The following is an 11,917-nucleotide window of genomic DNA, read 5'->3' on the forward strand; positions in this document are numbered from 1 at the left end:
GCTTTCATACAAATGTGCAGACAAAAAAAATGGTGCAAAAATAAAAAGTATCTTTCTATCTGTGGCAATTTTAGTATGCAATGCCCATGTGTTTTGTTCCAGATTTACATCTTGCCATGTGTTTCACACCTTTGTAATTACCAGCTCTGTCTCAGTGTGCATACCCTGTTTCCAATTATTCTATCCTTCTTGAATAGATTTGTTTTTCCTGTCATCTGAAACCATTCATTTTATTGATTTTGTTTTTCAGTATCTTGTTATCCAGCTTCAATCACAGCTTCGATTCTTTTAAGTTTTCTAATTCATCTGTGCCGCGGATTAGGACGCAGCCTTTCTCTCGCAAAACGCTGCACACTTAAGAACAACTTTTGAATGTAAAATGGACTCCATTAAAACCTGACAGTTTCATATGTAATATAACAATAAATTATTTTCGTGAAAGCGATGTAATTGAAATTGCTGCTATTTGATAACCACTGGATATACTGAAACGAAACGCTGAACCAACAGAGCATAGGATACAGTTATCTAAATGGATCAAATACATGATTTACTACTGTAATTAAGTCGTTCCACAAAACACAAGCATAAAATTGACTGAATAAAGCCATGACAAGTGGCCAAATTTGAGCTGACAGTAAGGGTAAGTGAAATTGTGGGACTAGAGTGTATGCTAATTGAAGAAGACCATTCTGTGACTAAGAATATACAGAGGTTAATTCCAAAAAGAGCCAATTCTGCAGCAGTCATAACCTTTTATGGGCAGCTTCAATTCTGCGATAGCATCTGAGGCGAAGAGTAATGAATAACACTGCTGAGTGTGAGTGGGGCAGTTCTGACCTCTTTGTCTATTATGTATGGTTTGCGGTTGTGTCTGTGGATATTCAATATTACACATGTTTGTTTTTTTCCTTTCCTCATTTGTTTCTGTCTCTTTGTGTATGTCAAACCAATTAGGAGATGTATGAACAATGGATATGTTTGGCTCAGTGTGCATGAGTAGTTTATGCATGCAAAGTATGGTGGAGAATGAGCCTCAGCGACATTAATATGAGAGAATGTGAGCATGATATTCATTGCAGCAGTGCTCATTAGTGAGGCCAAACAAACAGGACCATGCCTCTGGCCTACACAAAGCCTACATTATGAGCCACTCCAGAAGTGTAGCTGCAAATGCAGAGTTCAAGGCACCGGAAATGTAAGGTTGGGAAAAAGCTGTAAGTGGAGTGCAACTAAATGGGGACAGTTGGATGAAATGACCAAAGCAGATGTGGAATTGTCAAACCTGCTAAAAATTTGAATAACTATGAAATTAAAGAACATACAAACATTCTTGAAAGTTAGCTATGATTTTTCACATGGAAAAAGTGTTTTTTGCCAACAAACACTAGGACTTCAAATAATTTCGTAATGTTGCTGGAATTAAAAGCACTGCAACATTGGTGATGTTTACAATGAGGTGTGTGAAGTAGTCAGGAGTAGACTGACAGACATTCAACCAAAAGGAAAACAAATTATATGAAAAAAGTCTTAGCCTACCTCAAGGTCATCCAGTGATCTCGCGAGGCTAAGACGTTTTGCAGTGCGACGTTTGGAGGCACGTATGCCACCCATACCCCAAAACTTTGAGCCCTGCCAGGAAACAACACAAATGATAACGTTTATTCCTTAAAAATGCAACAATTTCTTAGGTAATGCATTGATGATATTTAAGTTATTTTTTACTCGGTTTTCAGTGACTTCTTGACTTGTTCAATAAAGCTGTTAACAAAGGTGATTAAAAGAATTGTTATGAGCAAAAATTGTTATAAGTAAAGGAATTGTCAAAAAGATTATCAGACAATTAGTCAAACTATTTGGATCTTATCATTAAAAACATTTTATGGAGAGGAAAGCAGTCATTTGTCTTTCAAAAATGAGCATTAGATAAGATGGAGCAGCCACCGTTTGTGTTTTTCTTATCTCTAGAAAACCTTATGCAGTTCAGCAGCCATCAGAAGTCTTATGATCTGTGCTACTGTGTCGAGCTTGAATGGGAGTTAAAGCATCGCAGATAATTACCACTGCATGACAAGGGCGCTACCCGGTAATTTTCCAGGCTTCCATTGGACATTGTCTTCTTTGCGATCTAATGCTAGCTGGTCATACACAAAATCAGCAGCTGATTTATAGCAAATGCTTCTCGATGTGACTCCCTTGGCTTCAATAAAGAGGTCAAAAATGCCAACAAGTAAAGCAAAAAAAGAAGTTAAGAGTAGAACAGCAACCTGCAAATTTTGTTTCAGACATGGGTCTTTCAAAAACATAGTAGACCATATTTAATTGGTCCATCAAGCTATCTCTATCTCTGTATAACTCTGTAATACAGAGATCTCTGTAAAGATGGGGTATTTAAGAATCACTGTATGAGGATAAGTTTGTTTTGGTGACTGCATGGACACACAGAGACATCTTGTGGACAAATAGGACAGTACCGATCGAAAATGTCTTCCCTCCAACCACATTTTTACAACAACAGCATCATCGACAACAGGCGCTGTCTAGACTCTTTTCTCACTCAATTGACAAATGAACAACTGTTACTGAATTTGACCAAAAACACACTTGTTACAACCACCATTGTCTGGATGTCACTCTCTGTGTGACTATTGAATACTTCCTGCATAAACAAAGTGCAGAAACATATAACAATGAGGACACTATGGTCACTCTGAGTTCAGATTTTTATTTAACCCTCATATTATGTTAAGGGTCAATTTGACCCATTGGGTCAATGGGTGAAATGGGTCAAATTGACCCTTAACATAATATGAGGGTTAAGACAAGGTTCTATCTTCAGAAATACATGCACTACTTAAAGGTTGTAGTTTTGACTGTTCAACAAACTAAATACCATGCTGAAACACTTCTACTGCTTGTTCTAAGTGCATAGTCAATTTTGCAGAATTATTAACTACATCAAAGATATGATAGTATCACTAAGAAAAGAGTAAGAATATGCTAATATCGTCACATCCCTGTGGCTTCACTTGAAATATATAATTGCCACGAGTCAGTGCTAATGGAATAATAACATAAGACACCAAAGTTGAAAGATAAATCCGAGGGTTTCTAAGATACTTAATAGTTGTTTTTGCAAAATATGTTTATTGGAATCTATTTTTATCTAATATTTACAGGTTCTTATGAATAATCTGATTGTGTTAAGCTGTTTTCTGCTCTCACAAAATTAGTAAAGTTCAAATAAATATAGGTGTATTTCAAGGGGACACAAGCAAAATAGGTGAGGAAGCTATAAAATGATGACGACAGGAAAATGACTGGGAAATGCATGGAAAAGAATTGAAAAATAAAACAAACAACATATATCTTACTCACAGTTTTGGCACTACCATTCCGTCGCTGTCGTTCTCTCTGTTCGAGAATTTTTTTGGTCCATTCTTCCCTGGGAGGCAGCATCGTGACATCTGCTGACCAATACCTGTCTAAAGGGATTCGGCTCATGGGAGGAGGTAGATTATTTGTGCTAGCGCTAAGGCTAGCACTAGATAGCCAATTGTTCGGTATCACCTGAGGCTCCGAGTCAGCACTGAGTGATAAAGGCCATTTTGGCTTTGAAAACCACCTTTGGCTACCTCTGAGAGGATCTTCGAAGACGTTTGTTTTTTTACTCAGAGACAAAGGAGGTGGTGGGGGCTTAAACTGGAACTTGAGCCTAGGTGGGGGGCCTCCATAGAAGCTAGTTAGAGAATCTGGGCCAGGTAATGACTCTGAAAGGGAATGCGTACTGGCATTGGTCTCAGGATTAAGTTTTTTCTTATTCTTGGAGAGGTTTATCAGAGTAGGGTCTTCAGATGGTGGATAATCCCAGGGACAGCTGGGGAGGAGGGCACCAGGGTTGTTTCGGATTGCAGAGGGGAAATCTCTGTCCGCTCTCTCTTCATGGGGGGAGTCATTGCTTATTCCACTGTCTCCATTACTGCTGGCACTGGCTGGTTTGCTAGAATTGCTGCTCTCCTTGACTTGCTGCTGGGCCTCCATGTCTAGTTTGACCCTTAGCCTCTCGACAGTATCACCCATGTCACTGTAAAGAACTGTGACAAAGTGAAGTACATCTGGTGGTGTGTGAGGGAATTCAAGGCAACCCTTGAAGGAATCTTGATCTGGAGTGCACTCAAAGCCAAAACGTCCAGCAATCCCTACATGGTCCTCATGGTTTCCCAGTTCTGGGTCAATGAAGAAAACATGGCAGGAGGCCCTCAAAGGACCATTTTCTGGGACACGGCCATTGATTATATGTGCTGTTGTGACAAGGCAGAAGAAGCGTGGATCCTCAGCGCACACAGCCCCTAAAACCAGGTTCTCAGTAGGGAAGGCTGCCAGAACAGCTCCTATGTCGTCACAAAGTCGAATGCAGTCAAACATGATCTTCATCATCACCAGAGTGTGGGTATCCTGCTCTGTGCCCAGCTGACGTATTCGTTCACGAATTGCTTTCAAACAGTCCTCCTCTGGCTCTGCTGTGTTTAAAATCAGCTCTGTGGAGCTCAGGTAACCCACCACCAAGGTCATGTTTAAAATACTCCAGTCTGGATTCACTTCATCTGTGTCTGTAAATACCGAGTCTGTTTCTTCCTTTGGCTGCTCAGCTACGGCACTCCACTGTTTTGTCCACCGTGAAATATCAGGTTCTGAAAGTGGCCTCTGTTTGGCGGTGAGTGCATGATTTGAACTAAACGAAGAGTTGCTTGAATCATCCGAGTTAGTCCGAAGAACCCCTGCCTTTTGGAAAGCAGACTTTTTCGGACTTACTCCAAATTTTTCATCATTAAGAATGGGATTTCCTATGATTCTGCAGTCAGTATGAACCACCAACTGCAAAGGCCCGATACAGCTGCCTATCAGCTGCACCACGGTTTCATGCAAGGCAATGGATACATCTGTTCCATTGATCGCCATAATGCGATCTCCCTGTTTAAGTCCAACCAGGTCAGCAGGACTACCATCCAGGATGCCACTTAACAAACATGGCCGTTGTCCAGAGATAGTGAAACCATATCCTGTCCGACCACGGATAATGTCCACACACCTGAGTTCTCCAGCTGCGTTTAAATCCACACACCTCCTCACCCCCTCCGTCTGTCCCTGTATTCTCATCCTTGTTGTATGTTGCCAACACTATTGTGTTGTTGTCACCCTGCAGTTACACAAAGTCAGAAAACTATTTCAACAACGGGTTCCTTTGTGTGAATTATACAGCAGTCATAACATTTAAAAGCACATGTCAGTCATTAACTTTCAATATAGCTGTTGGATTGCAGTGAAGTTCAAATGAAAACCACTGTACACCGTACTTGTCTTCATGATGCACGCACTACATAATGCATTGTAAGTAATCCATTTCTATCAAGTGAAAGATATTTAAAACATATTGGAAATACCTGTCAACAATTTTGGTACAATCTAAGTAGCTCAGACTCCATGGTGTGGTTTAAGAACACAAAAAGTAAATAAATAAATTCCAATTAGAAATGTCATATTATTTAAGAGAAACTTAAACAATGACTTACTCAAATTTAATTACAATATGATAAATAGATATAATGTAATTGCTGAGCCCATATTCCAATGATTACACTTAGGAGTCATCGTTTGTACTAACAAAGATATACATTTATTTTTACAAACAAAATATGGAAGTTAAATAGATTTGCTAAACGTAAACTTAAAAAAAGTAGCCAACAATTGCATTTTAGAGGATTGTGAGGAAGTGGAATAAACAAGGCGCTTTGGGGCATTTAGATCAATCTTAGTTACCAATTACCTGTCAAAAATTAAAAAAAAAACAGAGGGAGTTTTGTTTTCATTTAGCTGAGCAGTCTGAAATTAAGGGCCTCCACCCAATTCCCCAAAACTGGTCGCCAGCTGGCTCTTTTTTCAACAACACATGCAGGGGAACAACACTCTTGAACCTATTTTTTAAAATAGCTTCTAATAACGTTATTTACACTTTTAATGACAAAACCAAACCTCAAAAAGTATGTGATAAAACACAGTTAAAAGGCACAGGCAATAGCACGCGTGAATATTGGCTATCTGGACGGCAACGTGATGAATTCAACTTTTGAAATTACCTTATCTCCTCGTTGAGAGCTTTTACAAATAAAAAGTTGAGTTTTTACATTCAAGCTGTTCAAAAATGAAAACTTGCAATTTCACAAGCCATGTCCTTTTTTTAAAAAATATTCCGACTGTTTTCTGCGGCGTGATTCACTTACTCCATTTGGGAAACCCTTGAGGAGCACCTCCCTCCACGCACACACCGCGGATAATACAAGGCGTCTTTCATCGTAACCATGACAGCGTAACGTCTTTAGACCACGTGACGTGTCCTCCTGGCCAATCACCACGCCCGTCACCTTCAACATTCAAATGACCCGACTGACTCGATTGGCTGATATTGCTGACAGTTGACAGCCATTGTTTGTCAGGAAATCAAATTTTTAAAAGGCTGCGGGAGTTCAAATGAGCAACCGGCTTTAGGGATAAAATAGTGTCAGTAAAAACCTGCACGATTAGGGTTAAAAATAAGCGTTGCAAATTTAACTTTTAATATTTGCATAAAACTGAAAAGATACCTTAACTATTTAAAGGTGCGTTCAGGGTCTACGCGGCTCTTGCTGTGTAAACAATACCTGGGCAAAGTGCTTCAACGGTCATTCACAGCTAAACACACACACACACACACACACACACACACACACACGTGTGTGTGTGTGTGCAGGTTTCATGCTTTACAATTACAAAAAAAAAAACACTATAGCATATATGTTGATGTACATTTACAGAAGCAAAGTGAAGTAACTGCGTGAATTATTTTTATTTTGCACAACAATGTTGCATTAGACTGACATTCTCAGAACATTTACTCTTTAGATCACAACACTAGGCACTTGTGTTTAACAAGTGTTACTTTAGGTGATTGTGGAAAAAAGTTTTGTGCACATTGAGCTACGTTACCTTTAAAAAACTCTAAAAAAAAAGTGAGAAATCAATGTCAAAAGCCCCCCTCCGCCAAAAATGAATAAATTGAAAAATTGTTGGCCCTTTGCAAATGGAAAATGCAACATAATGTACCAATATAGCATACAAATTAATCAACACCATACCATGCCATATGAAAACACTGTAAGGGAACACGATGATGGAAAACATCTACTTTTTTAACAGTACAACTGATAAAACGTTCCTGCTGTCCTGCTGTATTTTGACAGAGTGGTATTAGTAGTTTTACTTAAGTGTGAAATATAAATAGATTGTCCACCACTGCTATCACTGTTATATTCAAGTTTAATGTCAGAGTCTCTCATGAAACTGATCTAATTTTATCTCTAACAATTTCAAATCCTCTTAAAATAGGCGTAAAGGCAAATGCTCTTTTGCTTTACGATGATTGAACCGCCATACCTGTGCAGCAAATAACAACAAATTACCAGCAAATTATGTGGTAGTTTGTTTAATTAAGCAGAAAAGAAAAATGTAAACAAATGACATTGTTTAAGAACTGACCTTAATTCAATATGTGCTCTTTTTTGCCTAAGTTTTCAACTTTTTATTCCTAAAACATGTCACCCACCTACTGACTACAGCATGATTTTTTTGTTTGTTTAATTGAAATTATTTACAATGTGCTGAATAGACTACAAGTCTCTGTGATTACAAGGATGTGTGAGCTGAAATTATATGAATAGCAAAATATGTTTCTATTCTTTTCAGAATTTCACTCATAACATCTAGATGAGAGTCACCTTGAACACTTCTACCACTCGGGTGGAATAAATGTGTAACCTTTATATACTCAACACAGTCACCTTTTTAACTCTAGTCTCGAGCAGGTCCTTTTTTTGTGCAGCTTTACAATATTCTTCCTGCCTTATGACGGAGTGTTTTAAGTCAGTATGTTTTCACCTGACTTTACAAGTCTTCAGCATAAAAAGAACATAGCTAGGAGCTTTGCTTTGGGAAGAAATCTGGCACCTTTTGCTGCCTGCTCTCATAGAGTCTATTGCTACATAAAACTGTCCGGTCCATCACTTGCCATGTCTTAAATCTTTCAAATGTATGCATATATCTGTCTATATGATGTATATAATAAGTGAAAGGATAAGGTCCCACTGTGGTCAACGGAGAGGATGTGATGCAACTGTCCTTGAATGAAAAGTAACATGGATTTGCTGGAGATTCTAAAGGTCCTGTATATCTTTTAATTTAAGTAAGGTTCATCTTTCATCAAAGATATTAAACTATTGACATCACCAGAAATCACAACTGTCGCACTTCCATCCTCTCCATAATACTACTCAGCATCCGCTAACGTTGTACGTTAAAAATGTTTGAGTTGGAAGAGAAATCTCAAATAACTTTCCGTATGCTTCAAAAAAAAGAGCCAGACACTTTCACTGCTTTCCCGGGTCTGTGATGCTGCTCTGAGCCCACAGAGATGAAGTGGCAGAGGAAGGTATGATCATCTTTTCCAGAAGGTTCATCATACGTTCCTGTAGCTGTAGACACTGGACCTGGAGGAGGTTCTGTTGATGCATGGCACGACGGACCTCCCTGCATGCTTCCTCTACGGCTCGGGTCGACCGCCGCTGCTGCTGCAACATGGACTGCATCAGCCGCAGCTTCTTCTTCTTCAGGAGCAGGTGTTTATTATTGTGTTTCTTCCTGGACGAGATAGGATGTGAGCTGTAAACATACAGGGGAGGTTTTAGATCAGGCGGTGACATTTTTTTTTTTGTCATCTCTGAAAAATCTGGATTTATTAACAAATAAAGACAAAAACATTAAAAAAAAAGCACAATATAAGAAGTATTTAATCAAATTATCCCCTTGCATCATTAATACTTCCTATTATATATCAGCAGAAATAATCTGAAGAAATAAGAATTGTTTTACATTTACCTTAGAATTGATGTTATCTTGTTTTAAGTCATGAAATTGTACATTTTAAATTATATTGCACCTTATGACTGTATGTACGAGCAGTACGCTCAGAAAAACGACATTAATTCCACCACAGGAAAAACTTGATGTTTTCTGAAATGCAGCACAAAAAGAAAGGGGCTCTGATTTGCAATTTATCAACATATCCTGCATCCACAGAAATACAACCTCATGCATCTCTTGCAAATGCAATAAGGAAATGTGTATTTGCAATTTGAAATGCTCAATCTACAAGGTTCCATTTAAGTAACATAAAAGTATCTCTAAAATGGTGCTTTTTTGAATTTTTTTTCTTCAAGATTAACAGCTTAAGAAAAAACTAATTGTGTAAGTTGTTATAATTTATAGGAACTGGAGGGCGAACAGTGGCATGATTTTTATTTATTAAAATGTAACATCTTTTAGCCATTAATTTACTAACTTATTGTCTTTAAAATGCATTTTTTATGTTTTTGGTGGCTTTTTATAATGTATTCCTGCACATTGCTCCCACTCCCCAATTTTAGGTTTTTAGTTTTTAATAAAATTTTAAGCCCTACTTGATGTCATTTTCATGTTCTTCAATGCCCCTGGAAAGCCTTTTGTACTGCCTTGCATCTGAATGCTGTTTTATTAATAATCTGGTTTCCAGTTTGGCCTTCTTGTCGTGCCCTCAGAAACAGAATATTGTTTCTGAAGCGACCTTTCTTTTCTTTTAATACTTTATGAAAGAAAAGAAATATATTTCATTTATTCACTTGAAAAATGGGCAGGTCTGTTTTTAGAGGGGCAAAATCCCTTACTAGAGGACACTGATTTTTTTTTTTTTTGGCAATTTTTAGTCCAATGCCAAACACATCACCCAGCTTTGGAAAAGATTTCTTCATCTGAGATATGCGAGGCAAAAAAACAGATCCTTGAAGTACTAATGATAATAAAAGTTACCTCACACATTGGTATTTTCCTCAAGAACACGATTACAATACTGGATAAGGAATTTAAAAAACAAAAAACAAAAGAAAAAACATCCTTAAAACGTGTATCGTCTCTTTGAAATATATTACCTGGAACCCTGCGTTTGCTCGCTGTCGGAGCTCAAAGACTCCAACTCCTGCTTTATTTCCATCTCGTCCGAGGAGCCCGTGTACTCCGGTAGGAATCCCATCATCCCCTCCTCCGAATGGACCACCAGGTTGTCTGCATTCTGGGAGGAAGTGGAAGGGCCTGGAGTTGGTGCCTGAAATTCCAAGGCGTTGACCCGGCCATTCTCCAGAGGTTTGGAGAGGATCTTCTCAATGGCCTTATAGTACGGCCAATCCGGTGTGTCGCCGCTCTCTCCCACTGTGGATTTGAGCCGCCTGTAAAAGCAAAACATTTTTTCTTAAAAACTGTGCAACAACTGAATCGCAGTGCAAACACTGAATCTGGTGCACTTGCCTGTACTGGAAAGACATGTTGGTGATTTTCATCTTGATTTCCTCTTTAAAACGCTGCTCGCCGGTCAGTTGGAAAAACCTCTGGGACATCTTCTCGTAAACCTTGGCATTCCTCTTGCTGGTTTTCAGTTCGCTGTGGTGTTCTTCCCACACAAACAGGAGGGCTTTCATTTCGCCATCCGTCCAGTTCGGGGCTCGCCTGTGCTTCTCACTGTGGCCTGGAATAAGATAGCTGAAACCATCCTCTGATGCCATGTTTGAAATGGTTCTCTTGGCCTGTGCAGGCTGTTTTTAATTTGAAAGTCTTTTACTGTGCTAGGAGCTGTGTTGAGTCTGCAGTGAGGGAGTGATACATGCAAGAAGGCACAGACAAACACACACACACACACACACACACACACATACACACACAATGGCCTGCACGTGCTCTTCCTGCTAGACTCGCTGAAAGAGGACTCAAAATGGGGCCTAAGGCAGGAGAGGAATGCGGTTAAAAGCTTTTAGTGGTGCGTGATGTCACCGTGACATCAAGTTGCCAAGGCAACAGTGAGGGGGGCCCTTCATTTTCCCTCCCTCTCGTCTAACCACTCCCACCTTCTCTCCCCTTGCTTTCCATCCTGCTCTACTGGCAGCACAAAAAGCTTTTAGCTGAAAGACAGCAGACAGCGCACAAGACTGTGCTGACAGTTTTGAAATATGAGCCACTGGGGAGAGGAAAAAAAAAAGCTGAGACTAAGGGGTTAGCGTTTCCCTGGCAACGAGGCATTGGATTTGGTTGTCAGCCAAAACACTGCTCCATTTAAAAGCTTTTAATAATAGAGAAATCATTTTGAGACAGGGGAAAGAATTTGCTCTGTGATGTGAAGAGGGAAACGCTTCCAGCCTGTGGTTTTGGATTCAAAAGGCAGGCAAAAGCTTTTCACAGAGAAATTGGGACACACTTAAAATGGAAACAAGAAGGGGAGAGATCAGACAAAATGGCAACATGTGGCGAAAAGCACAGGCAGCCCTGTTTGTGAATACACCGCTGCTGTAAGGGGCTGCGGGTAGCAGACAATAGACCCCTGCAAACAGGGATTTATTTTCTGACCAGTCAGATCCCCCTCCCCCATTTGGAGCTCAGTAAGGGGCGGATCTCCATCTACCCCCATCTCACGCACCCTAATCTACCATAATACACACGTTTCTTCCCCCCTTCTCGTCTCTTTCTCCCTTTCTCCCTCGGCCGGTGTTCTTTCTTTCTGCCTCCGCTGCAGACCTGTTCGTTCACACTACAATGTAGCCGCAGTTTCCTCCCCGTAAATGTCTATTCCTTTCTAAAAAGGAGCACAAGTAATTTTAACATAGCATCTCAAGTCACCCATCCTTTTTACATCTTTATTACTGGTATAAGTGGTCGTCAGTCCAGCTTAACTCAGTTTTGGACCGATTAAGACCCCGAGCCCATCTGCTACTCGGTCACCTGACAGCCGGACGGTTCATTTTCAAGCGATCCG

At 39.7% G+C, this 11,917-nt stretch overlaps 2 protein-coding genes across 2 annotated transcripts in view; both read right to left on the reverse strand.

The window, feature by feature from the left end:
* Positions 1-6,199, reverse strand: part of rgs12a (regulator of G protein signaling 12a) — a 40,062-nt gene extending 33,863 nt beyond the window's left edge. The window contains exons 1-3 of the mRNA XM_086165379.1: positions 6,135-6,199; positions 3,379-5,197; positions 1,540-1,632 (exon numbers count right to left, since the gene is read on the reverse strand). Of these exons, the coding sequence (XP_086021505.1) occupies positions 1,540-1,632; positions 3,379-5,157 (1,872 nt within the window). The 5' untranslated portion in view covers positions 5,158-5,197; positions 6,135-6,199. The remainder of the gene's footprint in view (positions 1-1,539; positions 1,633-3,378; positions 5,198-6,134) is intronic.
* Positions 6,200-7,432: 1,233 nt separating this feature from the next.
* msantd1 (Myb/SANT-like DNA-binding domain containing 1) lies at positions 7,433-10,831 on the reverse strand. The gene is made up of 3 exons (XM_086166254.1): positions 10,423-10,831; positions 10,050-10,343; positions 7,433-8,748 (listed from the first exon to the last, which is right to left on the reverse strand). The coding sequence occupies exons 1-3, from the start codon at positions 10,674-10,676 to the stop codon at positions 8,457-8,459; spliced, it is 840 nt and encodes a 279-aa protein (XP_086022380.1). The 5' UTR covers positions 10,677-10,831; the 3' UTR covers positions 7,433-8,456.
* Between the last annotated feature and the right edge of the window lie 1,086 nt (positions 10,832-11,917).

Source organism: Fistularia commersonii, chromosome 19 (assembly GCF_037954325.1).
Source record: "Fistularia commersonii isolate RoL2024-O1a breed Wild chromosome 19, RoL_Fcom_v1.0, whole genome shotgun sequence".
NCBI classification, from domain to species: domain Eukaryota; kingdom Metazoa; phylum Chordata; class Actinopteri; order Syngnathiformes; family Fistulariidae; genus Fistularia; species Fistularia commersonii.